Source organism: Panthera pardus, unplaced genomic scaffold, assembly GCF_024362965.1.
Source record: "Panthera pardus isolate Hobbes unplaced genomic scaffold, ASM2436296v1 HiC_scaffold_10, whole genome shotgun sequence".
Taxonomy (NCBI): domain Eukaryota; kingdom Metazoa; phylum Chordata; class Mammalia; order Carnivora; family Felidae; genus Panthera; species Panthera pardus.
In genome coordinates, this window is record NW_026526655.1 from 27,967,398 (window position 1) to 27,993,139 (window position 25,742).

General features: G+C 37.8%; 1 protein-coding gene across 1 annotated transcript in view; it reads right to left on the reverse strand.

Annotated features, from left to right (window-relative positions):
- Positions 1–623: 623 nt before the first annotated feature.
- Positions 624–25,742, reverse strand: part of PIKFYVE (phosphoinositide kinase, FYVE-type zinc finger containing) — an 81,602-nt gene continuing 56,483 nt past the window's right edge. Inside the window, exons 29-43 of the mRNA XM_019446183.2 lie at positions 24,999–25,089; positions 21,805–21,865; positions 20,588–20,725; positions 19,408–19,528; positions 17,365–17,460; positions 15,577–15,660; positions 14,401–14,498; positions 12,495–12,659; positions 9,642–9,701; positions 8,809–8,985; positions 7,724–7,827; positions 6,821–6,949; positions 5,477–5,738; positions 4,998–5,072; positions 624–3,867 (exon numbers count right to left, since the gene is read on the reverse strand). Of these exons, the coding sequence (XP_019301728.2) occupies positions 3,752–3,867; positions 4,998–5,072; positions 5,477–5,738; positions 6,821–6,949; positions 7,724–7,827; positions 8,809–8,985; positions 9,642–9,701; positions 12,495–12,659; positions 14,401–14,498; positions 15,577–15,660; positions 17,365–17,460; positions 19,408–19,528; positions 20,588–20,725; positions 21,805–21,865; positions 24,999–25,089 (1,777 nt within the window). The 3' untranslated portion in view covers positions 624–3,751. The remainder of the gene's footprint in view (positions 3,868–4,997; positions 5,073–5,476; positions 5,739–6,820; positions 6,950–7,723; positions 7,828–8,808; positions 8,986–9,641; positions 9,702–12,494; positions 12,660–14,400; positions 14,499–15,576; positions 15,661–17,364; positions 17,461–19,407; positions 19,529–20,587; positions 20,726–21,804; positions 21,866–24,998; positions 25,090–25,742) is intronic.

Consider the following 25,742-nt stretch of genomic DNA (forward strand, 5'->3'; position numbering starts at 1 on the left):
CCAACACAAGACACTTCCTTCAGGTAAGTGGGAACAGAGCACTGGCTGGCAGGTGCCTGCACTGTCTCTTTACCCGCAGGGCAGAGGCGGGGCCGCAGGAGCCGACGCGGCCGCCAGGCGGCGACGCTGTGCCCCGGGGGAGCCCAGGCGCGGTGAAGGGGAGCGCGCGTCCACAGCTTCGAGCTTGCAGCACAGCGGATCCACCGCAGGCAGGCGGGTCGTGTCTGAACACGTCTGAGAGCAGCCAACAGCTGAGAGCCTGCCAGAGAGGTGAATTCGGCCTTCCCTGGCTTTCCTGAGCGTCCCGCCAAGAAAACGGAAACACATGAAGACCAGGAGGAGGACAGAAGAGGCGAGGCCATTAGTGGTAGACGCAAACACACAGGTTTAAGACCCCCTTTCTGAGACTTAAGAAGGAAGGGCTGTTTACTAGTGAAAGACTTAAATTCTCCAGGGGGAAAAATGATGGGGAAGAGAATGAACAGAAGGCAACGCTTTGAGGCCAGAGGCCAGAGGCGAGGGGCGAGGGGCGAGGGGCGAGGGGCGAGGGGCGAGATTTGGGCCCCAAACTCCATCTCCCCGTGTTAATTTCCTGAAGCCGATTCAAAACAAACTGAAGTTGATTCTCAGTTTATTGTAAGTCTTCTTTATTTATAGTATGTCTCCAAAAGGTCAAGGCAGTTTTATCTCTTAAATAACATGTCAATCATATAAAACAGCTAGAACCAAGGTAGAGAAATATATACAATATAATACAGTAAGTATTTTCAATATTGTTAATTGAATTTTTCATATTAAATTAAAAGAGGATATTGTGATTTACAATGTCATTTCTCTAGTTAAAATTAAACCTGTCAAAAGGCATAATGTACATTTTTTACAAAACCAGCACAGCAGCATTAATAAAACTGCTCATGATTGTAATCTTTATTTTTCTATAATACACTGCACCCGTGTTACAAAAACAAACAAAGAAAAAGGCATTGCACTAGATGGTCTGAATACTGCATAAGTCAGTATGTTAACACTTGAGGAATAATGAATGGCCTGACCTGTTTCCCCACCAGGCTCATTCACAACAGTTTCACTCTGCTAGCTAAGCAAACTTTCTACAGGTAGGTTACTTTTCCTTGGCAGTTTTATACAAGCCCACTGCTAGTGGGTAAAATGCCAAGGAGACACTGATGCCACCAAAACCAATACGACCCTATTTACAAAACCCAATAAAAGCCAAGGCTAGAAAAGCACTCACGACTGGATCAAGAAAAAAATTATAAGCAGCATATTTTGTAGGAAATTTTGAATGTCTAGAAATTTAAATTATTCAACAGACTACAAAAGGGCTTGCAATAGCTGGTTCCCCTTATTTTTCTCAGGCTTGGGTAAGAAAAAAGGAAATCCTTTTTATTTTTCCATAAAGTTTTGATGGCATCAACAACCTTCACATTTATAAATAGTATTTTTATACAATGCAACACATTCACATAGTTTTCTTGTGCTACTATCAGTTATTCTTAGGATTCATATTTTATTCTAAGGAAGAAAGTACTCAGGTATCTTCCTTAGTCGTAACTTTCCAACACTGACATCCTCCAAGCCTCGAAAGGGAATTCAAGAGAGGCGAGCAGTCATTCAATGCTTACCACTGAAGAGCATGCTATTTGAAACACCTTATATATGTATATATATATGGTAGTGGCCTCAACAAAAGCAGCAAGGGCTGAGGATATAGTTCTACCACTCATGACAAATTAACTTCCCTTGCATTAAGACAGTTTTAAAAGGACAGGTCACCCTTGCAAGGCAGCAAGTATTGCTTCAAGATTATATTATCCTGGAATTTTTTTAGCCACGGAATTATCTAAGAGGCAGCAGTGCTTTAAAAAATAATCTTTCAAGTCATGAGCAAGCCAAACAAAATCAACGTGACATATTATTATCAGGAGTTATTCCAGTGAAGGATCCAAGCTACACATACACATAGTGTTGAGACTAAAACTGAGAAACGACCTGATTACAGCTGAGGGAAGATAACTTGTGGAGGTGTGCGTGACTGGGGGTGCAGGAAACGGACAAGATAAATACTCCCAAGTATCCTGACACAAAAAAAGAACAGAGACAAAACCGTGTTTACATTCAGAATGAGATGCACGATCCATTGTTCCTGGACTCACAAGAAGTTAACAATGTTCCAATGTTTCTCTTGCAGGACGCGGTCCTTTTCTCCTCTAAAACCACCAGTGTTCTGTGTGTTTTCAAAAGGCACACCCAGGTTTTTGGGGTTTTTTTTTTAAGCTTATCATCAGTTTTAAGTCCTTGGCCAACATGTTTCTAGTTCAAAAGAAACCACGGTTTCCAATAAGCACCAAATACCAAACTAATGTTTTCATTCTCTAAAGCAAACTTTCCAAAATGTTCCTATTTCACATACTTATAAGTCTCTGTAACCGGAATGTACCCAGATTCCTTTTTCTTGTTTTGTGAAAGTTACAATAGAAATGTGCTCTTACAGGAAAGCCTGAAAAGAACAGAACTTTATATAAAACTTTATAAATCCCCCAAGTATCCTTGTTAGGGAAAGAAGCCACGAGGAAATATTTGGCGTTCTGTTATTTCCCCAAAGATAGTTAGTTTAGTACTCTATCTGATCATATTTTAAAACAAACAAAACTCTATTAAACAAGAAGTTCCTTACTACAAATATTTTATCTCTTAACAGTTCTCAATAATCAGAACTGGCCTAGAAACTGGCACAGAAAGTTAAGAAACAGGGATGTCCACACTAGAAACCTCTTAGTTTTATAGATGCCACTTAAATTGCTATCTGTATTGAAAAAGACACTTTACCTTTACAAAAAACAAGTGCCTACCTCTCACCCAATTTCTTGGATAAGGTCTAATTCCTTTTTTACATTAAAAAAATCCTTAGTAATTCTCCCTTTGGGAATTTAGTCACTATAGACTCATTTACTGTTTCCCTGAAAGTGGAGGAAAACCTACAAGATGAGCAGGTGCAGATAAGTGTAGTTGAACATATTAATTGCAAAAAAGTTACAAACAAGCTTAAAAAACAGCTCCAAAAGAAGGCTTCGGGTTAATAGCTATAGTCTCCTGTCATCCACAGAGAAGAGAGAACCTAAACAACATCAAGCATACTGAAAACCAGAGCAAGATAAGAACACACAACAGGGTTCCCAATTTAAGTCAAATTCTTCAATAAAACAAGAACAGATTGTGTCAATCTGTTTGACTGGCCATTAATAGTATAATTTGGAATTTTTTAAAGATTTCATAAATTCTGATAATACATAACATTATATTGTCACATAAGAAACACAAAGTCACCAGCTCTACAAATGCTTTCTAAGTAAAGAATACGTCCAACATGATGCCAGGAAACTCACAATCTAGGAGACGTTATTTTCTTAACAGGATTGTTAACAAGTCTGACAACCGTTTTTTACCCTATCTCATCACTGACCACACATTTGTCTTTAATCCTTTGAAACGGGTCTATATTCCCGCTTAAGTGGAAAAATGTTCATGCAACCTCCCGGCCTAAGGACAGCTAATTTGTAGGTATCAAAACCAAAGTGCAAATCCATGGAGTTTTAACACTTCAGGTACACGGAGCCCACACAACCACAGAACGGAAAGGCCTTGGCATACTGTGGAGAATGTGATGAAGAAATAAAACATGTAGCTTATTTTTGGTCCTTTGTTCCAGGCACCTTTTCACTCATGGTCTATTTCAGCAGTTCAGACCTAAGCCTGTCCAGTGGTCTGGTACCATCAGGAAGTACTTGTCCATTGCTTCACAAAATCTAGTCCTGTACAACTCTGGAGAGACCACGGTGGGCATTTTACCTGAGATTATGAAAAGAGCAAAGGGAAAAAGCTGTTACATAGTTGATCAACAACTGATCTGAACAGCTATGTTCTTTCATGAAAACTGCCATAAAGACACACACACCACAGCAGTCTCAGAAAGGACAGAGGGGTGTTCACTGTGCCCCACGACATGGGACAGGTCCTTCCTGCTAGGGGGTTCCATTTTAGAAGACTGGCTCTTGCCTAGAGATGCGAAATGTATGAAAGCACAAATGGAGCTGGCAGTGCTCAGAGAACTTTGAAGATTGAAGCGTTAATTAGAGACAACCTCTTATTCAGAATCTATGGCCTTTTTTGGGTAACTTCTCAACTTGAGAACCCTTGGCAACTTAACACAAATTTAAAACCAATTATTCCCCCACCTACGCAATTCCCTTTATTATTTGATCATCTGGGAAATGATAAAATCAGAGATAACCACTTACTTTTTTAGAATTTAAAAAAGTACCCACTTTTTATTTCTGGGGTTTTTTTTTAATTTTTTTTTTTTTTTTTTTTTTTTTTTAGAGAAAGAGCAAGCATGAGCAGGGAGAGGAGCGGGAAGAGAAAGGGAGGGAGGGAGGGAGGCAGCGGGGGGTGGGGAGAGAGGGAGAGAGAGAGAAAGAAAGAGGAAGAGAGAGAGAGAGAGAGAGAGAGAGGGGTGGGGGAGGGAGAGGGAGAGAACCTTAAGGAGGCTCCATCCATGCTCAGCACAGAGCCTGCCACAGGACTTGATCCTACGACCCTGGGATCATGACCTGAGCCAAAATCAAGAGTCAGATGCTTGGGGTGTTTGGGTGGCTCAGTCAGTTGAGCATCCAACTTCGGCTCAGGTCAAGATCTCATGGTTCGGGAATTCGAGCTGTCAGCTCTGTGCTGACAGCTCAGAGCCTGGAGCCTGGAGCCTGCTTCCGATTCCGTGTTTCCCTCTCTCTCTGCCCCTCCCGGCTCGTGCTCTGTCTCTCAAAAATAAATAAACGTTAGAAAAGTTTTTTTTTAAAAAAAAGAGTCAGATGCTCAACCAACTGAGGCCACCCAGGTGCCCCAAAAAAGTATCCATTTTTTAAATGTTAACTGATAAGGAAGGCAGAAGAACAGTTTAAAGAATAAACAAAAATTCTGCTCACCTTGTCCCCCTAAAATTCCTGTTGATTTCACAACCATCTCAAGCTTTTTGTCCCATGTAAATGTTCGAATATAATCTGTTACAGGAGGCAATATTGGCAGTAAAGCTACGTTAGTAAGTGTAAGAAAATAACGACAGGAATTACTATTACTTCTACCATGTTTACTGAGTGCTAACAACACTGCCAGGTGCTGCCCCCAAGGTTTGTCTCCATATTAATTCATTCAATCCTCATTACAACTTCACAGCGCTTCATTTACAAGTAACTTTTTCAATACAGGTTGTTTTTGGTAAAGATAATGAAAATGAAAATGAGGACACTGAATAGAAGGTAACTAGAATTTAAAAGCTATTGATTGTGAATTTTCAAGTGTAAGTTGGTGAAAATATTTAACAAGCTATTACGAGACCAGGCTGAGTATAATCTTCAAATATACTCTGGCTTCAATCATGAACTAGAAGGTATGCTTGCCGACTTACCTATAATTCCGACTACCAGCTCATTGCTGGTATCATCTCGTCCAACCAGCAAAGAATAATCTATAATGAGGTGGCTAGAAAGGAAGTGGGAATCACTACGGATCGAGGCTCTCAGCACGGCTTTGGAATGAGAACGGATATACAGGGGGTTGTCTCGAACCATCTTTAAGAGATTTTCATCCAGCAGGACTACATCACAGCTCTCTTTCCCAGTATCAGTTTTTACATTTCTATTCCTAAGTGAACCCTTCAAATCAAAAACCTAGCAGAAAAGAAATTCTCTGTTATTTATGCATGAGTTGTGCAATGAATTAATGTAATTAAATTGGAAATGCAGAAAGACTCTTTACAGCCCATACCATTATATACACTGTTAAATTTAATTTTAAAACTTAATCATAACTTATAGAAGCCATTAAATGCATGCATTATAACTGTTCAATACATAAAATAAATGGTGATATGATTCATCATTGAAAATTAATACCTAGGTAGTCAACTACTCAAACATTTCAGAAATACACTAACACACTTAATCAACTTTAAGAAACATTAACAAATAACTCCAAAAGTATATCACTGAATCGTAAAGCAGTTAAAATACAGATGCAAACAGTCTTAGGAAACTTACAGCTTTGATACCAAAACCCTATGCAATACTTACGGCAATATAGAAGCAACAGCAGGTCTCTAGAAATTTTGGGGTGGTAAAAGCCACACACTCAAAGGTCAGGGGACTTAGGTCCTAGATCAGTGCAACATGAAGTGTGTTCTGCAGACTAATGCTAGTCAGTTGTCACTGGCTCATGACAACATAAGGAGCTAGTGCTAGAATGTGAAACAGTTGCATCATTAAGCACACTGTTCGTTCAGCACAGCACCACACTCTCAATGAAGAAAGCAGTGCATTGAATTATATTCTAGTATAAACTCCTTACCTCACCAGACTAGGGACAAACAGTTCAAGGACCAACACTCTTGAAAGGTACTTTTCTAGAATCTAAAACAACTTGAGTTCTGGTAGTATCTGTGTGACTGTCAAAAAGTTAAATTTTTCTGGGTCTTAGTTTCTTCCTCTTTAAAACAGAGATGGAGACAGATCTGCCTTCTAATTCTGTAATTCTGTGTTTCTAGGATATTGGAAAGGTTAAATTTGAGGACCCATCTACAATATTCCTCTTTATTCTTTCCTACAGGGTTCAACAATTCCAAAGTTAAAATTGGCCTAGCAACAAAGGCTTAATTCTATTAAATAAGATGTTATTCTCTAACTCCTTATAATCAGGAACCAGAAGTGCCAAAGTTTCCAGTAGCTAAGTGGCTTGCATAGTTCAATATCCTTACCTGTGCCATCTTTCTCCCATAGAAAAGATTTTCCATGACAAGGAGATCTAACTTCTTCTCAGTATTGTTCTGAGAATTCTTATAACCAATTCTGTAAACTCCAAGAATTTTGGCCAATGCAGTGGGCCTCTGATCAAGAAAAAAAAAAAAAATGAAAGTCAACTCTTATCAAAAATAATTATTTGTAATTTAATACCCATATCTGGATTATCCATGTAATATCCAAACTAATGTTCTATTAATAGGACCAGAGGGCCTTGAAAGAAACTTAAACCCTTGAATCTCAGAAGCAAGTGAGAAGTAAAACAGCAATGCCAATAAAAACATTAATGATCCTTAATATTCGCCCAAAGGATAAGGCTTTACAATTTCTCAAAATCACAAATTTTACTATGACATATAATTTCCCCTAAAATATGCAATAAACCATAAGTGAAAAACAATCTATGTGACTCCCTTATACACTCACTGGGAAGATCATGGCTAAATGTCAAGTGGGCAAACCTGAACCACTGGCTGCCTCTCTCTCTACCTAAGGATCCATACACCTGTCTTAACAAACACTTCTAGTTTCTGTCTTCACAAAATTACAAATTCTAATGTGCAGGCATTAGCATTCAATCTTAATGTTTCTACACACACACACACACACACACACACACACACACACACACACACACACACACTAAATGCAACCTGCTCAAGATCTCTTGGTTCCGGGCTGGCAAAGGTAGGAAAGAGGGTTTGAAATGACTACATTCTCTCACACTTTAATAACATAACAGAGATCCAGTCATGTCCTGTCCCTATTTTAGCATGGAAAAGACTGCCATTGGGATGAATTCTCAGGATGTGAAAAAGCCCAAAAAACTCTAATTACGGACCAAGGTTTGGGATTTCTACCTTTTGTTGAACAGCATTTGTAATATAATTGAAGTAGTGTGGTGCAAAGTCGAGGAAAGACTGGACTTCCAGACGAGGCATCTGCTTCAAAATGAATCTATCATCTAAAAGGTAGAAGTGTCATATGCATTTATTCAGTCACAGTATTTCCTGAGGTAATCTATAATAAATCATTCCAAAGATGCCAAATGATTTGTTTGCTTCATAGCTTTAAGGGATATTTTCTAATGTCAAGGGAAAATTTTAATCAGAATATAGTTCTCAATGGGGCACCTGGGGTGGCTCAGTCGGTTAAGCATCTGACGTGAGCTCAGGTCATGATCTCACAGTTCGTGAGTTCGAGCCCCGCAGCAGGCTCTCGGCTGTCAGCATAGAGCCCACTTCGGATCCTCTGTCTCCCTCTCTCAGTCTCTCAAAAATAAATAAATAAACAAATAAATAAATAAAAAGAATATAGTTCTCAAGTAATTGAGGGCTCAAGAGGTTCCTGAGGATTTATGTAGTCAAGAACCACACCTAAATTCATAACTAGATACTAAGTAAAACTACTTACTGAGTGCTAACTACTATGTAAAATTTTATAAACTCCTTTGTTAACAGTGCAGTAAGTCACAGTTATGAAGGCTTGTATCAAGCAACATTCCTCCTGCGGCATTTTCTCAAATAATTTTGCTCTCAGGGTATGGAGAACGGAACATAAAGTACAAACAGTCATCACCTTCTGTAAACCTCTGCAGGTGAAGAACCTGGGCTTCCGATTTTCAAGTTAAGTATTTGTATTTTTATCTTTCTCTCACCAGCTCTGAGGTACCCCTTTTGACTCTTCTAGAAATTCTCTGTTACTATTTACATTTGGAGAAGTCAAAACCAGATCAGAGTTTAGCAAGGATCGGATCAATGTCTGTCTCTAAATACGCACCACACATATGTACACTCTTAAAAATTATTACATCCTTTCAACCATAAAAAAAGAAACCCTTGCTTGACAACTGGCAGTATCATACAACCTCAATTTAAGTGAGTCCTAAATCATCTGAGGGCAAAAGATAGCTACTACTCAGTCAGTAGAAGATAAAAAGACTTCCCTTCCGTGGCATAGAAGGCAGCTCCTGATTTGCCCCCACGGGCCTGCCAGGGCGACGAGTGGGAAAGAGAACGAATGAAATCTTCTTCACTGCTCCCCAGAATCACCTCACGCATCTTATGAAACTCTCCCGCATAGTAGAGCCGACAGTAAAACTTGGCATTCGCGTCAGAAAATTCTATAAACAGAAGTGTTAAAGATAAAAGGGGGGTGAGGGGCTTTTATGAGCCAAAAATCTCTCTTCCTTCTTGCTCACTCCCACCACCAACAAATGCGACCATTTGGTTTTCTTCACGACAGCATTTCTCACGCCACATCTACATCCCTGTTTATCACAGTTCTGTTAAAGTAACCCTCAAGGAAAATTAAAAAACACCTTATGACCTTACAGAAAAATCAAACATAAAATAAGACCCATTTCTAACTTTATAGGTTACTGTATTTTCCTCATTGTGCTTTTACATCTTAAATTTTACTACATATTCTGGATGACACGTTTTTGGCACACACACACACACACACACACACACACACAAAATGCTAGACACCTGGTCACGGCTATAGCTCTAGACTACATAATAATTACTTAAACGTTAGAAATCAAATCATTATAAATTAAATTATAATTTAAACTAAGCTTCTTTATAAACTAAATAATGTTTATTTTATAAACTAAATCTAGATTAAATAAAGTTTATGTCAGGACACAGAGTTAATATTTATTGTAAGAAACAGGATATTTATCTAGTATACAACTAACTAGAAGCCTGAAATAACAGTTTCCTCAATTACAGTCCCCGTCCCTGCACCATCAGTATTTTATCTCTTACTTACGTAATTCCACATGAGGATTTATGAGTTGTTTCTTTTGTGTATCTCCTCCATCTACCTCATCTACAAGGTTTAATATCGTTAGTTAAGCCAAAGTTTTAAATGGGTTACCAGTTCATTTTGTTTCCCCACCCCCCCCACACCCCCGACATAATAACAAAAACTAACAAGTCAACCCCCTGTTATCCTGGTCAAATCACTCTCAAGCAAGTATTATATGTACAATTAAGCTTGTGTAGACTATCACAAAAATATAGGTACCTGTTGTATGGAAACCAATTTGACAACAAATTTCATATATTGAAAAAAAAATATAGGTACCTTTTGAAACATCAATTTTCATATGAAAAATGGAGAAATTCAGGTTGAAGAATACTTTTTCTTGTATTTGATGCCTCTGAGAGTAATATACTAACTCCGCTCTTACATCAAGTTTCCATTACTTCTTTCTCAGTTTATGACTGTCTTCCCTGTGTGTGGAATCATGCTTCTCCAACAGCCTGAGATGCTTTTTTTTTTGATGGATAATCTTTTTTTAATTTTAATTCCAGTGTAGTTAATATATAGTGTTATATTAGTTTCAGTTGTACAATACAGTGATTCAACAATTACATTACACAGTGCTCATCATGATAAATACACTCTTTAATCCCCCTCTCCTATTTCACCCATCCTCACACCCACCTCCCTTCTGGTAACCATCAGTTTGTTCTCTATAGTTAAGAATGTTTGTCTTTTTTCTTTCTTTCTTCATTTGTTTTCTTAAATTCCACATGTGAGTGAAATCATATGGTACTTGACTTTCTCTGACTTATTTCACTTAGGATGATAGCCTCTACATTCATCCATGTTGTTGCAATATATACATATATAGATGGTATAGATGCTACTTCTTTATCCATTCATCTGTTGATGAACACTGAGCTACTTCCATAATTTGGCTATTGTAAATAATGCTGCAATAAACATAGGGGAGAATATATCTTTTAGAGTTAGTGTTTTTGTATTTATTTTATTTTGTTTTTTATTTTTTAAAATTTACATCCAAATTAGTTAGCATACAGTGAAGCAATGATTTCAGGAGTAGATTCCTTAATGCCCCTTACCCATTTAGCCCGTCCCCCTTCCCACAACCCCTCCAGTAACCCTCTGTTTGTTCTCCATATTTATGAGTCTCTTCTGTTTAGTCCCCTTCACTGTTTTGATATTATTTTTGTTTCCCTTTCCTTATGTTCATCTGGTTTGTCTCTTAAAGTCCTCATATGAGGGAAGTCATATGATTCTTGTCTTTCTCTGACTGACTAATTTCACTTAGCGTAATACCCTCCAGTTCCATCCACGTAGCTACAAATGGCAAGATTTCATTTTTTTTGATTGCCGAGTAATACTCCATTGTATATATATCCCACATCTTCTTCATCCATTCATCCATTGATGGGCATTTGGGCTCTTTCCATACTTTGGCTATTGTTGATAGTGCTGCTATAAACATGGGGGTGCATGTGTCCCTTCGAAACAGCACTCCTGTATCCCCTGGAAAAATGCCTAGTAGTGCAATTCCTGGGTCATAGGTAGTTCTATTTTTAGTTTTTTGAGGAACCTCCATCCTGTTTTCCAGGGTGGCTGCACCAGCTTGCATTCCCAGATGCTTTCTTTGTTATACGCTAAGATATATATACAATACATAAAATATACTAGTGTCTACCTCAGAGCAATTTTTTATATTTGATTTGTGTGTCTAGATCTACTCTAATTATTACAAGTTTGGAACATACTTTAATAGTTAGAAGAAATAATCCTCTATGTCTCACATTTCAAAATTAGTTTTCTAAGCACCAATGTCTTCCAAGGATTACAGCCCAACAGAAGCCTACAGAATCCTAAACAGAAAGCTTAAGTACTAATGAAAATATATTATGCTATCTTGTAGACTATTAATTCATGATCTAACCCAGGGTCACCAAACTATTTCTGTAAGGGCTAGATGTAAGTATTTTATTCAGTCAAAACTATTCAATTTTTCAATATAACACGAAAGCAGCCAGACAATAAGTAAATGAATGGGTGTGCTTATGTTCTAATACAACTTTACTTACAAAAACAGGTGAGCATGATTTGCCTGTGCCTGGTCTAACCTCATATCCAAACATAATCAAGTAGACATATTTTAAAATATCAAAACGGGGGCGCCTGGGTGGCTCAGTTGGTTAAACGTCCAACATCAGCTCAAGTCATGATCTCATGGTTCATGAGTTCGAGCCCCATGTTGGACTCTGTGCTGACAGCTCAGAGCCTGGAGCCTGCTTCTGATTCTGTGTCTCCCCCTCTCTCTCCCCCTCCCGTGCTTGCACTCTGTCTCTATCTCTCAAGAATAAATAAACTTAAAAAAAATTTTTTTTCAAAAATAAAAATTAAAATAAAATAAAATAAAATAAAATAAAATAAAATAAAATAAAATAAAATAAAATATCAAAACGAAGGCAGACATCAATGCCCTCAACCCTATAGAGACTGGAAAAGAAAGGAAATGTCTAAGGGGGTAGTGGAGTGAAAATATTTGAATATATACTGTGACTTACATGTTCTACGTGTGTAATGTCACTCAGTCCTAGTAAGCCTCAGAAGACATTGCTTTTGCCACTTTACAGGTATGGAAACTAAGGATTTCTGATTCTACCACACAGTAAGTGACAGCAATAACATCTGGCCTCTATCAGCACCATGCTTTTTCCACTCTGCCATACTGAGGCATGAGAAGACAGCGAATGTCTGAGTTTCAGCAGTAAGAATTATCTACTTAAGGCTAGAAAGAACACAGGCAGCTAAAATAAGCTCATTTGGTTTCCTTTAACACACCTTGAGACTCAGCACCTTGATTCTCCGTCCCCTCCTTGCCCGTCTGCCCAACCTGGTAGTAAGCACTGTCTGCTCCACGTAAGGTCTCTCTTTTCTGGGAAGAGAGATCAGGGCTTTTCCCTGCTGTTCCTCGGAAGAAGGACAGCATTCCAGAAGTCTTTTTGGCTAAAAAGAAAAGGTAACATATTCAGTACAGGTCACTACAGGTGAAAAGAGAAAAAAGATTTTCAACTCATTCCTTTCTTAGCAAGAACCCATTACACGAAGGTAATAACATTATTCCATATGTTTTATGGGTTTGGGGGGGGAGGTGGTTAGTCAAGCACTTTTATTATCAGAAACGTAAAAGAAGAGCTATGTTCAGGTAGCTATATATCAAAATGAGAAATTCTACAGAAAAACAGAATTCAGAGTTAAAGGTAATATCTCTGTACCATTTGTGTTCCTATATTTTAACACAGCAAAATGTAAGATTTTTTCAGCATTTTTCAGAAATTAGTATAAGATGGCCAAAGCTTACATACCTTTTTTTAATGTATTTACTTGGGGTGGGGGGAGAGGAAGAGACAGAGAGGGAGAAATAGAGAATCCCACGCAGGCTCTGCACTGTCAGTACAGATCCCGGAGGCGAGGTGGGGGGGGAGGGGGGGAGGGAGGTCAGGGGCTCAATCCCACCAACCATGAGATCATGATCTGAGCCAAAATCAAGAGTTGGACGTTCAACCGACTGAGCCACCCAGGCGCCCTAGCTCACTCTGTAATTTTATTCCTAGTTTTGAATTTGGTATATACATATATATCATCTATGTATCATCTCTGAGCTTAGCATATATGATTCTAATCTTGCTCAATTTACCATCTATAAAATCCACATAAAATGTCATTCATAAAGTGCTTATTAGTTTAGGGTGGCAGACCCCATTATGGCCTCCTTAATATCCAAGCCCACCTTGTTCCTTGCTGAAAGAACTGCAATTCTGGTTGGGGTGGCAATGTGGAGAACCCCAGAAAACGAATCACGATTTGTATAAGCAATCAGGACAGCGCTGTTGTCCCTTCCAGGAAGGGGTGGTCACGAGATTCCTCACTAGCCAATGAGACCGCAGGGGAAGCCTCTGCATTCCTCATCACAGGAAACAGCTGCAGCTTATACCTACTTCCCTTCTCTCTGCCTCAAATGGAGACATGAACTGGAACATTCTGATCATGAGGAAAATTTAAGAGAATCATAAAGAAACTACCCCCTCTACTGTCATGACAATGCTGACTAACTGAACCAATGCCAGCAACTGCCTGTCTCCGGATGTTGCTTTTTCAGAAAAATAAACTGTTATTTGGTTAAGCCCCAGTAGTCACTTGAGTCTTCTGCTATTTGTAGTGAATAGATTCCTGACAAAGCCAAAGAGATCCATGTTCAAATCCCACCTTCCAGCTACTTCTGTAATCTTGAGCAAGGTACTTAAGTTTAACTTTCTAAAAACTGAGGATATATACAATAATTCTTAGTAGTTATTATGGGGGTTAAAGGACATGACACATGAAAAGTTCTTTTCACAATGCTAACAATACTGTAAAAACTTTTTTAAGTTTCAAAACACAAAAGTTTAAGTTTTTTAAAGCCACTCTTAGCTTGTATACTTCAAACTGAAAACTCTAAGGCAGATTCTGCTTCTTTTTGCAGGACCTATGAGTTTCTAGAAGTTTCAAATCCAATAATCAGGTAAAGATCAAACGAAATCAAAGTATGTATAAAAGAGGGCATACAAAAATTTATTAACACGTATAATACTGTAAAGACCAGAAGTAATAAATTCTTGCCAGATGCTATTTCTTATTTAATGTTTTCTTCTTCAAACCATAATTATAAATAAAACTAATAATAACTACTCTCTATGTATAATCTTACTTGGCTGTGGTTCTGCTTCTGCTGTACGGTTTGTCTGTCCTCCGCTGACCTCAGGTAATCTAATAGGGCTGCTGCTCTTTGGTCGGCTGTCCAAAGTACTGAAAAAAAAAAAAAAAAAAAAAAAAAAAGGAAAAGTTAGATTCATACTACTCACACAGAAAATAGTTCCTACATTAATTGACTCCCCACCTAACCCCACCCACAGTATCCAAAATTCAATTCATAACTCATACAAACACAGGTTATAACACAGAAGATCTTCGTCTGAAGCAAAATGTTGTAACTATGAAAGTATACGGAAAATATATGACAGCAGAGCCTTTTATAATACTTTCCCCAAGTCCATTAGAGCTATATTAGCACCTGTAAGTCAAACAATTACAGAAAATACCAATTTCGTATTTCTCAGTCTAGTTACCACATTAATAAATCAGATCAAATTGTGTCACATTAGTGAAAGTCAAAAACCTATTTCAATAAGAAAATAATGAGCCTACGACAATTTCTGTCTACATGTGTAAAATACTGAACATACTAAAAGAACCAGTTTGGGGGGGGGGTTGTTTTTAAACTATTAGAACGTTTAGTTATTATTGAAAATTCACAAGTAGTTTAAATTACAAAGTAAAGCAGTGGGTTACTAATTTCACAAGTTACTATTATTTAAATAAAAACAATAAGGAGAATTTAAAATGCTGAAAGTTTAAATCTGCAATATACACTGAACATCTATGGCCATGATCAGAAAACTACTATCCAAAAGCACCGCTGAAGGCCTTTTGCTATCCTTGAATTTTGTTCTGTTAATTGTTGGCTAAAGTTTGAATGCCACTGTCGGTATCCTAGAAACTTTCATGCTGATAATAATATATTACAATAAAATCGAAGTATGAGCATTTAAAAAATGATGACATAGGGGCGCCTGAGCGCTTTGGTCGGTTAAGCCTCTGATTTCAGCTCAGGTCACGATCTCACACTTCGTGAGTTGAAGCCCCATGTCGGGCTCCGTGCTGACACCTCAGAGCCTGCAGCCTGCCTCTGATTCTGTGTCTTCCTCTCTCTCTGCCCCTTCCCCACTCGCATTCTATCTCTCAAAATAAACTTAATAAAAATAAAGAACTAAAAAAATGATGACATATAGCCAAATTAAATAAATTCTACTCAATCACAGATTACCTATTTGTTGGAAGCCCTTCTTCAGCACTGTTCCGCTGAGTCGCTTTGGATAATTCCTCTAAGGCATTTCGGTATTCTTTACAACTTAGGGTAGAAATAGGTTGCAACATGTTAAACATTAAACTTCTCTTCAAAATAAATCATATACTTTAGAATAAGCTCTGCATTACAGAAATACAATCGTTTTGTGTACCCGTAACTAAACACGTTTGAGTCAACTAACAAAAGTTATCAAGTAGAAGCTTCATGAAGAAGGTCATCTTCACAGATAATACTGCAAAATACAAACCAACACACTAACCAGTATCAATATCCTAAACGGTGATTGCGAAAGCCTTCGTATTAATATTTAGACCAAATATCTTCAGGAATACAACAGGTAATTTAAAGTATAAAACTTCAGACTTTAGTGTAACTGTGAAAAGGGACGTGAGAATGGTTTTCTACTTAGAGGTACTAAACTTTAAGAAAAAAAATTCAACTCTTAGACTAGCAGTCTGGGAGCCCTGATTTAGACAGATGTCAGGGAACAAGATAAGCATGTATTATTTTTCCAACACATTAGAAGAAAGTGACTTCTACTAGTATACTCCATTCCTAACAGTACAATAGGAATTTTTTATTTAGTTGGCTTTCTTACCTTTCTATTAATGTAGCAAGACTAAGCAATAAAGTAAGAAGCAAATACTAACTTCATAAAGGCCAAAAGGCAAAAACAAACAAAAAAAAATTGTCATATGGAATCTCCTAAAGGAAAGAAATTGCTCATTACCCAAACGTGTGAACTCTAATAAATGCTAAGGCATATAAATCTACCTTGTTTACTTTTACATATCCAATACCTAGTATACCACATCTTATAGACATTTAAGTATTTGTTGAATAAGCAGCCTTCTTGTAAATAATATATAAAAAGAAAATTTTAAATTTCAATGTCTTCCAACAGAAAAAAAAATTTTAATTAAACATCTTAGATTATACTTAAACTAAGTTCTGTCACTACCAAGATATTGTCTGTGCTGTCTTTTTAGGGGTGCCTGGGTGGCTCAGCGGGTTAAGTGTCTGACTTCGGCTCAGGTCATGATCTCCCAGCTCTGTGCTGACAGCCCAGAGCCTGGAGCCTGTTTTGGATTCTCTCTCTCTCTCTCTCTCTCTCTCTCTCTCTCTCTCTGCCCTTCCCCACCTTGTGCCTTGTGCTCCATCTCTCCCTCTCTCTCTCTCTCAGAGATAAGTAAACATTAAAAACATTATAAATAAATAAATTAAATTAAAAGTGCTGTCTTTTTAGACAGAAGATATAAATACTTTTATAGAGGAATGCTTGTTTAAAACACATGATAAGTGTGGGCATGTAAGTGGGTTAAGGCATAGGAACGGCATTACTCTAGTAAGGAAACTACCTGCTACGTGTGGGAAGCAGGAAGGAAAGGAAGAGCACAAAAAGGAACTCAGACGACATAAGACGTTCTAGTATATCAGTAAGTAAACGTAAGGAAGGGATACACAGTAGAACAGAGAATGTTTAGAGGATATAAAGGTGAGTAAATAACTTGCCTAGTCAATTTACTAAGTAGAAGCTTGCTTAAGAATCATCCTGTTATTATCTGGGTACAGAATACACTTTCATACACAAAGAAAACAAGCTATTGTGCCCTAAGAATATGTATTTTTGTTTATATTTAACCATTCTTCCCTACTCTCTATAAAAGATCTCAACAATAAGATGGTTAGTAAATATACATAAAATATAAAGATCTAATCACAGGTGAAAAGTCCCATGAATAATACCTGAGAGCAAAAGCAATGATGGAGCTGGGCTCCTTCTCACAAACAGCAATGGGTACCCGTTCGTGTTCATACATTAAGTAGTGTTTATCTGGATCACTGTTCAAAATTTTCAAATAAATAAAGAAGAACAAAATTAGCAGAAAATCATATACACAAACCACTAACACATTATAAGTAAATCTCATGACAATTTTAAGTTAGGTAAATACTGCATAATTACAAGAATATAACTAAGTAAGCCAAAATGTATGTAGAATTTAACCAAACAGCCAAGGAAAATGTTATCAACAGAAAGTTTTTAAAGGTAATTGGAAATGTCAGCTCAGTTTTCAAATCGGAGGGTTCCGGAATAGTTACTCTATACAACACTTTGCACGTTTCCAAGAGGAAATAATATAACACAGTTTCTACAAGACTTTTTGTTCAGGCTTATAGTAGAACAAAATCTTTCACACTTCTGCTATCCATTATAAATACTTTTTGAGATGAACACAGCTCCAAGTCTAGTATTAGTCCAACAAGAAATAATATAACACAGCCATTCTCCTATTTATCATATGGAAACTCAATGGTGTGACTCCATTTTAACCCAAATCTTGATCCCCTGACCTCCACCCTAAAGCTCCTAGGGAGGCATTCATTCATTCGTGTTAACAGCTATTTGCTGTGCCAGAAACACAATATTAAGAAAAACTATTACTGGGGCGCCTGGGTGGCTCAGTCGGTTAAGCCTCTGACTTCAGCTCAGGTCATGATCTCGCAGTTCGTGAGTTCAAGCCCCGTGTCAGACTCTGTGCTGACAGCTCGGAGCCTGGAGCCTGTTTCAGATTCTGTGTCTCCCTCTCTCTCTCTGCCTCTCTCCCACTCACGTTCTGTCTCTGTCTCTCAAAAAGATAAATAAATGTTAAAAAAAAAATTTTTTTTAAAAAGAAAAGAAAAACCATTACTAAGCACCTAACATGAACAAGATGTGAAAGCATCAAATAATCCTGCAAATAAATACAATCACTATCTGTGGTAAGCACCACGAGGGAATCATGAGAGCATGTAACAAGGAGACCTAATCTGGCTGAGGCAGGGAGCTAGTGGGGACAGTCTAAAGTTTCCCTGAAAAAGAATTCAGAGTAATGACAAAAGAAGAAAGTGAGGGCATGGGCAAAGGTCATACAATAGGAGGAACAACAACCTAGTCAAGAAACTAAGTCAAGTCTGAAGCAGAGAAAACAGGGACTTTCACAGACTGTAGTGTAAATCTCTACTTGTCTCCTCCCTGAGATGGTGAGCTCCCAAGAGCAGTGATTTTCCTTATTAATCTTGTTCTACATCCTGGAGCACTAGAACTGGCACTCAGTACACTTAAATATTGACTAATAAATTAATACAAAGTTAAGAACAAAGGTCTTATGAACAAATGTCCACCTTTTGGATGCACTTGTAGCAGCATACAGGAGCAGCATCCGATGGCTACACAGATCAACCAGTGGGGAAAAAACTCACAGCCAACCTGTTTTCTTTCCTACTCAGTGAGCCCAGTACAAACAAGATCACATGAAAATTTGTACAGGTCATTGTAATTCATTGACCGAAAAGTACCATGTCCCAGAAAGTTATAAGTCAGTACTGTCATCTTCATACACAACCAGCAGTATGTTTTTATGACCATGGGATCAATAGATGTAGCAGTATGTCTTTAATATAGATAGATAGATAGATAGATAGATAGATTAGATAGATAGATATAATATTTATATATAGGTATAAACAATTATTTTCAGAACTAGTAATCTTAAGCATTAAGCAACATTAATGTTTTTCTCACCCATTCATCTACTATATGATGATGGTTGCTATATAATAATTCTATAAATTACATTATACCAAAAGACACTTCTTTTACTATGATGGAAATATAATTTGAGAAGTATGCATAATGTTAAATAAATATATTTAAATACATAAAGGATAAATATTTGGAACGAGGTGTTCAAAAGTAAGTGAAAACAAAACAACCCAACAACAGCCACTGACTTTTACAGTACTTACAATGGAAATGGAATAGGGTTGTAGCTATTTCCTGGAAGCAAATTTGCAAAGATGGCTTTCATGGTTGATTTTTCCTTCACCTGGCTGTCTGTGGATCCCAGCAAATGTCCATCAAACACATCTAGGATAAAAAATATTCTACTTATAAGTTAATATTCAGAACAAGTAAAAAACAGTATAAAGTATCAACATTATTTCTTGCCAGTTTTGGAATACAGACATGTATTCACACCATAATTACCAATTATGGTACAAAATTTCTGATCTAGGAATAAGGACTCTTTGGGGATGAAAGAGAAAACAATAGTGAAGCATACATAGCACTGACTCCAAAGATCACACTGTTTTACATTTCACCCTCTCTGAAATTGGAACCATCCCATAATCGATGCTTTATCATTGCAGGGGCCGGGCAGCAGCCATGATGAAATTACTGCCTGAGCATTCGTGAACGTAGCCACAGCTCTTCTTATTATCACTTCAACTCAGTTATATGCACTGTGGCTGTGACATCGGAGTTTAACTGCAGTTTAAAAGTTATTTTGGGGGCACCTGGGTGGTTCGGTCAGTTAAGCGTCCTACTCTTGATTTCAGCTCAAGTCATGATCTCAAGTTCACAGGCCACAAGGCCTGAATTGGGCTCTGTGCTCACAGCATGGAGCCTGCTTGGGCTTCTCTTCTCTTCTCTCTCTCTCTCTCTGCTCCTCCCCCAGTCGCACACTCGTTCTCTCTCTCTCTGAAAATAAGTGAACTTTTAAAAAAATTAAAAACTAAAAGTTATTTTTAGAGTTTACACTACTTAAGTAGTTACTGCTTTGAACAGAAAGCAAGGAAAGAGAGAAACGAGGCATAAATTTGCCATTAGTGAAATAAACAGTTGTTGTGGGAGAAATGGCTGCAATTTCTCTTATTTTCTTACAAGGCCAAAACCATGTGCTTTGTGGGACTCAAGAAAGTAATATTCCAGAAAACAGATGAAGCAGAATAACATTCTACTCCTTAGATATTCCTATGTCAAGGAGCGCCAACTGAAGAAGTGATACGGTAAAAAGCTGGAACTAAAATAGCACTTCCAGGAAAGATAAAACGTACAAACTCTAAGAGATAAGAAAGCGTCGTATCAAAGCATTCACAGTGTTCTCTTTCGGATGAAGTACAGTAAAAATGACTTCAACTGTACCTTCGGAACTGCTGGCTGTATCGAGCTCAGGGGGCGCTCCCGCCAGCTGCTCGGGCAGGGCTTCCGGGGGGGTAGGCAGCTGCAGATGCGCCGAGCTGGCGGGGCTCTGGCTGGACAGGGTGGTCAGGAAGCGGTCCTCTAAAGAAAAACAGACTTCAGTGAGTCATTCAAAAACGCTGAGCCCATGTCTACCTAATAGGAATGTTTTTTAAATGCCAGCTCATATTTCTGCCTCCTAAACCAAAGAATTTTAGCTTCCTAAAAATTACTTAGGCCATTTTAGCACACATTTTAGAAATAGATACAGGGGCGCCTGGGTGGCTCAGTCGGTTAAGCCTCCAAACTCTTGGTTTTGGCTCAGGTCATGATCCCGTAGGTCTGTGGGTTCAAGCCCTGCATCAGGCTCTGCGCTGACAGTGCGGAACCTGCTTGGAATTCTCTCTCCCTTTCTCTGCCCCTCCCCTGCTCATGCTCTCTCTCTCTCTCTCAAAATAAATAAATAAACTTAAAAAAAAATGTTTTTAATAGACATAGATACAAATATCCAAACAGGTTACATGACTTGACCTCAGTCAGTTCTTAGTGACAGCACTGTGGCTGGCCACCCAAGTCTGATTCCTATCTAATATTCTTTACGACTAGACCATAACTGGTTACCTAAATCCCAGTTCATTCAATTTAATAGGAAATAAAATCAAGACACCATTGGAAGAAAAAAATCACGTGCTCATTCTCAGGGGGAAAGTTTACTGAATCATAATAGACAAATATCAAGAATTATGAGTTGAGCTCACATTCCACAAAGACGATCCAAGAAAATGTCCCTACAAATTTTCTAGGATGGCACCAAGTTATTCAATGAAATACTGTGAAAGACAGCTTAGGTCTAGAAAAAGATTTTAGTGACATGAAAACAGAAATTAAACTTTCTAATATTTTTGCAGTGAAACCTGCTGACTTGGGAACAAGCAAAACAAAAATTCAATTTCCTTCTTTTCTTTGCTCTTCCCCCAACAGATCGTGTTATTTCTACCTCCTCATTGATCTTCTTGCAATATACTCTAAGATACACTGACAGTGCTATAATACAGGAAGGGAGAAAAAAGTCTGTAACAACTGCATCAGAAAATCTTCTCAAAATTAGCCATGGAAACAACTTCTAGACTAAGGAATCTCTTTAAATCCAGTGGCAAGTGATTACAGACTCCAGGACCCACCTTTTTCTCCGTTTTGAAGTCCTGGAGAAATATTTCGTGGAGCCGCATCCATTGAGCTTATCTGCAGAGAAGTAAATACCTTACTCTTCAGGAAACATTAAAATCACATTTTTAAAATTTTCTAACCTTAAGCCTCTTTTTTGTCTAATTTCTTTTTTTTTTTAATTAATTAATTAATTTTGAGAGAGAAAGAGAAAGAGCACAAGGGGAGGGGGCAGAGAAAGAGGCAGAGAATCCCAACCATGCTCCATACCACCAGCACAGAGCCTGATGCAGGGCTCAAACCCACGAACCATGAGATTGTGACCTGAGTCAAAACCAAGAATCAGATACTTACTTACAAGGGTCAGATGCTTAACCAACTGAGCCACCAAGCGCCCCTTATCTTAAACCTCTTAAGAAGTAAGATACTCAGCTTTTGTTTATGTGAGTTATAGCTTTTGATTTTTACCTTATTAGAAATGAAAACTGGGACACCTGGGTGGCTCATTCGATTAAGGATCTGACTCCTGCTTTCAGCTCAGGTCATGATCTCACGGTTTGTGAGTTTGAGCCCTGAATCGGGCTCTTTGCTGACAGTGTGGAATCTACTTGGAATTCTCTCTCTCCCTCTCTCTCTCTCTCTGACCCTCCCTTGCTCCCTCTCCCTCTCTCTCGAAATAAGTAAATAAAACTTTTTTTAAAAAATTAAAACGGAGAAAGTTTTAGAATATACATTTATTAGTTCATTTTAAAAATAATAAACCCTTACATGTTAATGTAAACATTTAATTAAAAAATACCTATCAAAAAATTGGTAAAAGTGGCATTGTTTGACACTTTTACAAATACTTTAATGTCTAGCAGACAGCTAAATATTATCTCTGGCTTCTGCACTTCATCTATTGAGCTATATTATCATGACTGAACAATATAAAGAAAATCTAGCCTCACACAGATATGTAATTGAAAAAGGGAAATCTTGCAGAGACCTTGGAAGGAACTTAAACCCTCAGGAGTCCTTTAACTACACTCTGTGAACAGTGCTCTAAACAGTGGCTCACTTCCTAGCATTAAAGCATCTAAGAACTACTTAGGATTACCCATTAAACTTAGTAATCTTTTATTTTCCACTGGACTTACTCAAGTCCCATTACACATAGGTGAAATATATTTAGAATCACTATAAATCCTGTGAACAATTTGTTTACAAAGTCATTTCTTAGATGGCTATTTAGAACATTCTTAGATTTGCTCACCATTCCAGAGAGACCCCCGGCCACCCTATATAAAATAACCCACCACCACCCACTCCCTTAGCAATACTCTCCATCTCCCTTATTTTTTTCTTCATAGCCTTTTTTCCATTTTTTAAAAAAGCTTATTGTCCACTGGTTTATCATCAGTCTCCTCCTAATCAGACAAATGTTCCACAAGGATAGTAACTACGGCCTTTGTTCATAGCTATACGTCTTGAACCTAGAATAGTGCCTAAAGTATTCATCTCCCTTATTTTTTTCTTCATAGCCTTTTTTCCATTTTTTAAAAAAGCTTATTGTCCACTGGTTTATCATCAGTCTCCTCCTAATCAGACAAATGTTCCACAAGGATAGTAACTACGGCCTTTGTTCATAGCTATACATCTTGAACCTAGAATAGTGCCTAAAGTATTCAAAAACTAGTTATCAAGTGAAAATACAGGCAGTGCTACAGACTTTCAAATCAACTTTCAAGTCTTCAAAAAGATGATCATCTACTAAATGATTTTGTATTTTTAATTCTGCATGTACGTATTATAATCAAAGGTCTTACACAACTAGCTTTGCAGTTTCTTCTGTGGGCAAATGGGAAGGCCATTAACAGTCTGTGTTAGCCATTAATAGCCCCAGATTACTTCGCAAATACTAATACACAAACCATCTTCAGTAACCCTCACTCTTACTCTCACCTAACTTTAAAGGAAAGTAATTCCTACACAGCTATGAGACAAAAAGGAAGAATTCATCTATGTATTTCTAAACAACACAAAGATCTAAGGCACTTGAATTTATCATTCCATGAAAATACTTCTCTACAGATATTATTACACACTTGTACAAAAAAAAAAAAATTCTTTCAAAGTCCCTCATCGTATTATTAAGTCCTTATACTATACTAACATTAGTAACTTCTCTGAAAATATGGTTACTTAGTATGATAGGCAGAATGCTAAGATGGCCCCGGAGAATCCTGCCCCCCCCCCATACACATCCCCCATCCACTGTTATTCACACACTAATCTAAATACTGCTGTGAAGGGATTTTGCAGATGTATTCAAGGTCCCAAATCGGTTAAATTCAAATGGGGAGAGATTATCCAGGCAGTGATCTGATCACACAAGTCCTTTCAAATCTGTGTCTAAAGGTCAGAGAAGAGGAACTAAGGAATCTGAAGCATGAGGATTCCATGCATTGTTGAAGGTGTGAATATGAAAGGGGGCTCGCGGCAAGGAAAGCAAGCAGCCTCTAGGAGTTGAGAATGGGCTCTGGTCAACTGCCAGCAGCAAAAGTGAGACCTCAGTCCTAAAACAACTAGGAACTAAATTTTACCAACAGCCTGGATGACCCTGAAAGATGACCCTGAGCCTCAGGTAACGGCCCTGAACCAAATCTTGTCTGGAGCATAGCTCACATAGTGAGACTGAGCAGAGATGCCAGCCACACCGTGCCAGACTCCAGACCTCCATAAAGATAAATTTGTGTTTTAGGCCACAAAGTTTGTGGTCATTTGTTATGTAACAAGAGAAAACTAATACAGTTAGGAAAAGCCAATGAAATCAATGTGCAAAACTAACCCTCAAGAAAAACTTCCCACTTAAGCACAGAAATAAAGAACACACAAAACTACATATTAAAATAAATTAGGACTCTATTATACACTCAGGACGTCCAAAATCTCTCCTTTAGAGACCTACTGCAACCATGATGCTCTCTCCAGTGAAGCCCATAGACAGTAGCTTTTGACAAATGTTTGAAATGAACAAATTATAACAATTTTATTTCAAGCAAGATAAAAAATTCATCCAGGTCATGTCTCTTGGAAACCTCACAACTGCAAAATGAAAAACTATTTAGTATTATTAAATCTACGTATTAAATTACTACTTGTGAGCGTCTTAAATGAAATTAACTATAATATTTATATCAATGGAAGACTAAAGACTACATTTCATTACCTTGCTTTCTTCCCCCTGTCTCAGTCTTCCAGGACTTGGAGGAACTGAAGGTCGCTTTCTACCCTTTTCCTGCTGGAAAAGGTCCTGCAATCTATAATTAAAGGGGTCGGGGGGAAGAGAATAGTTTGTTTCTAATATCCTGAATAACATTTACAAATTTTGTGAAACCAAAACAATTAGATTTCCTACTTTGACTGCAATAGATATGAAAATTATGTATAAGTTTGTTTTTTTTCTAATCAACTAATCAAGAGCTGTTAGCCATAGGACTATAGTTATAAAAGAACAGCAAGTTATTATAAGAAACAACATAATGTAACCAAAACACACTAGCTTGAGTGACCAACAGACCTGAGCTCCAAACCAGCTCTGATAATTAGTAACTACACAACCTGGGTAAATGCCTTGGTCTCTTAAAGATACTGTTTCCCCCTCTGTAAAATGGAAACAGTATATACACACTGTAGGATTCATAAGACCAAAAAAAGATTAAACATCCACCTAGTGCCTTACTTATTGCTTAGCATAATGCAAGTGCTCAATAAATAAATGCTATTATAATCCAACTCGACTTTTAAATAAGCATTAAAGGGAAATATCTCCCCAAATAAACATTTAAATAAAGGTATAAATAATAACATACTTGAGGGGCACCTGGGTGGCTCAGTCGGTTAAGCGTCCGACCGCCTCAGGTCATGATCTCACAGTCCATGGGTTTGAGACCCACGTCGGGCTCTGTACTGA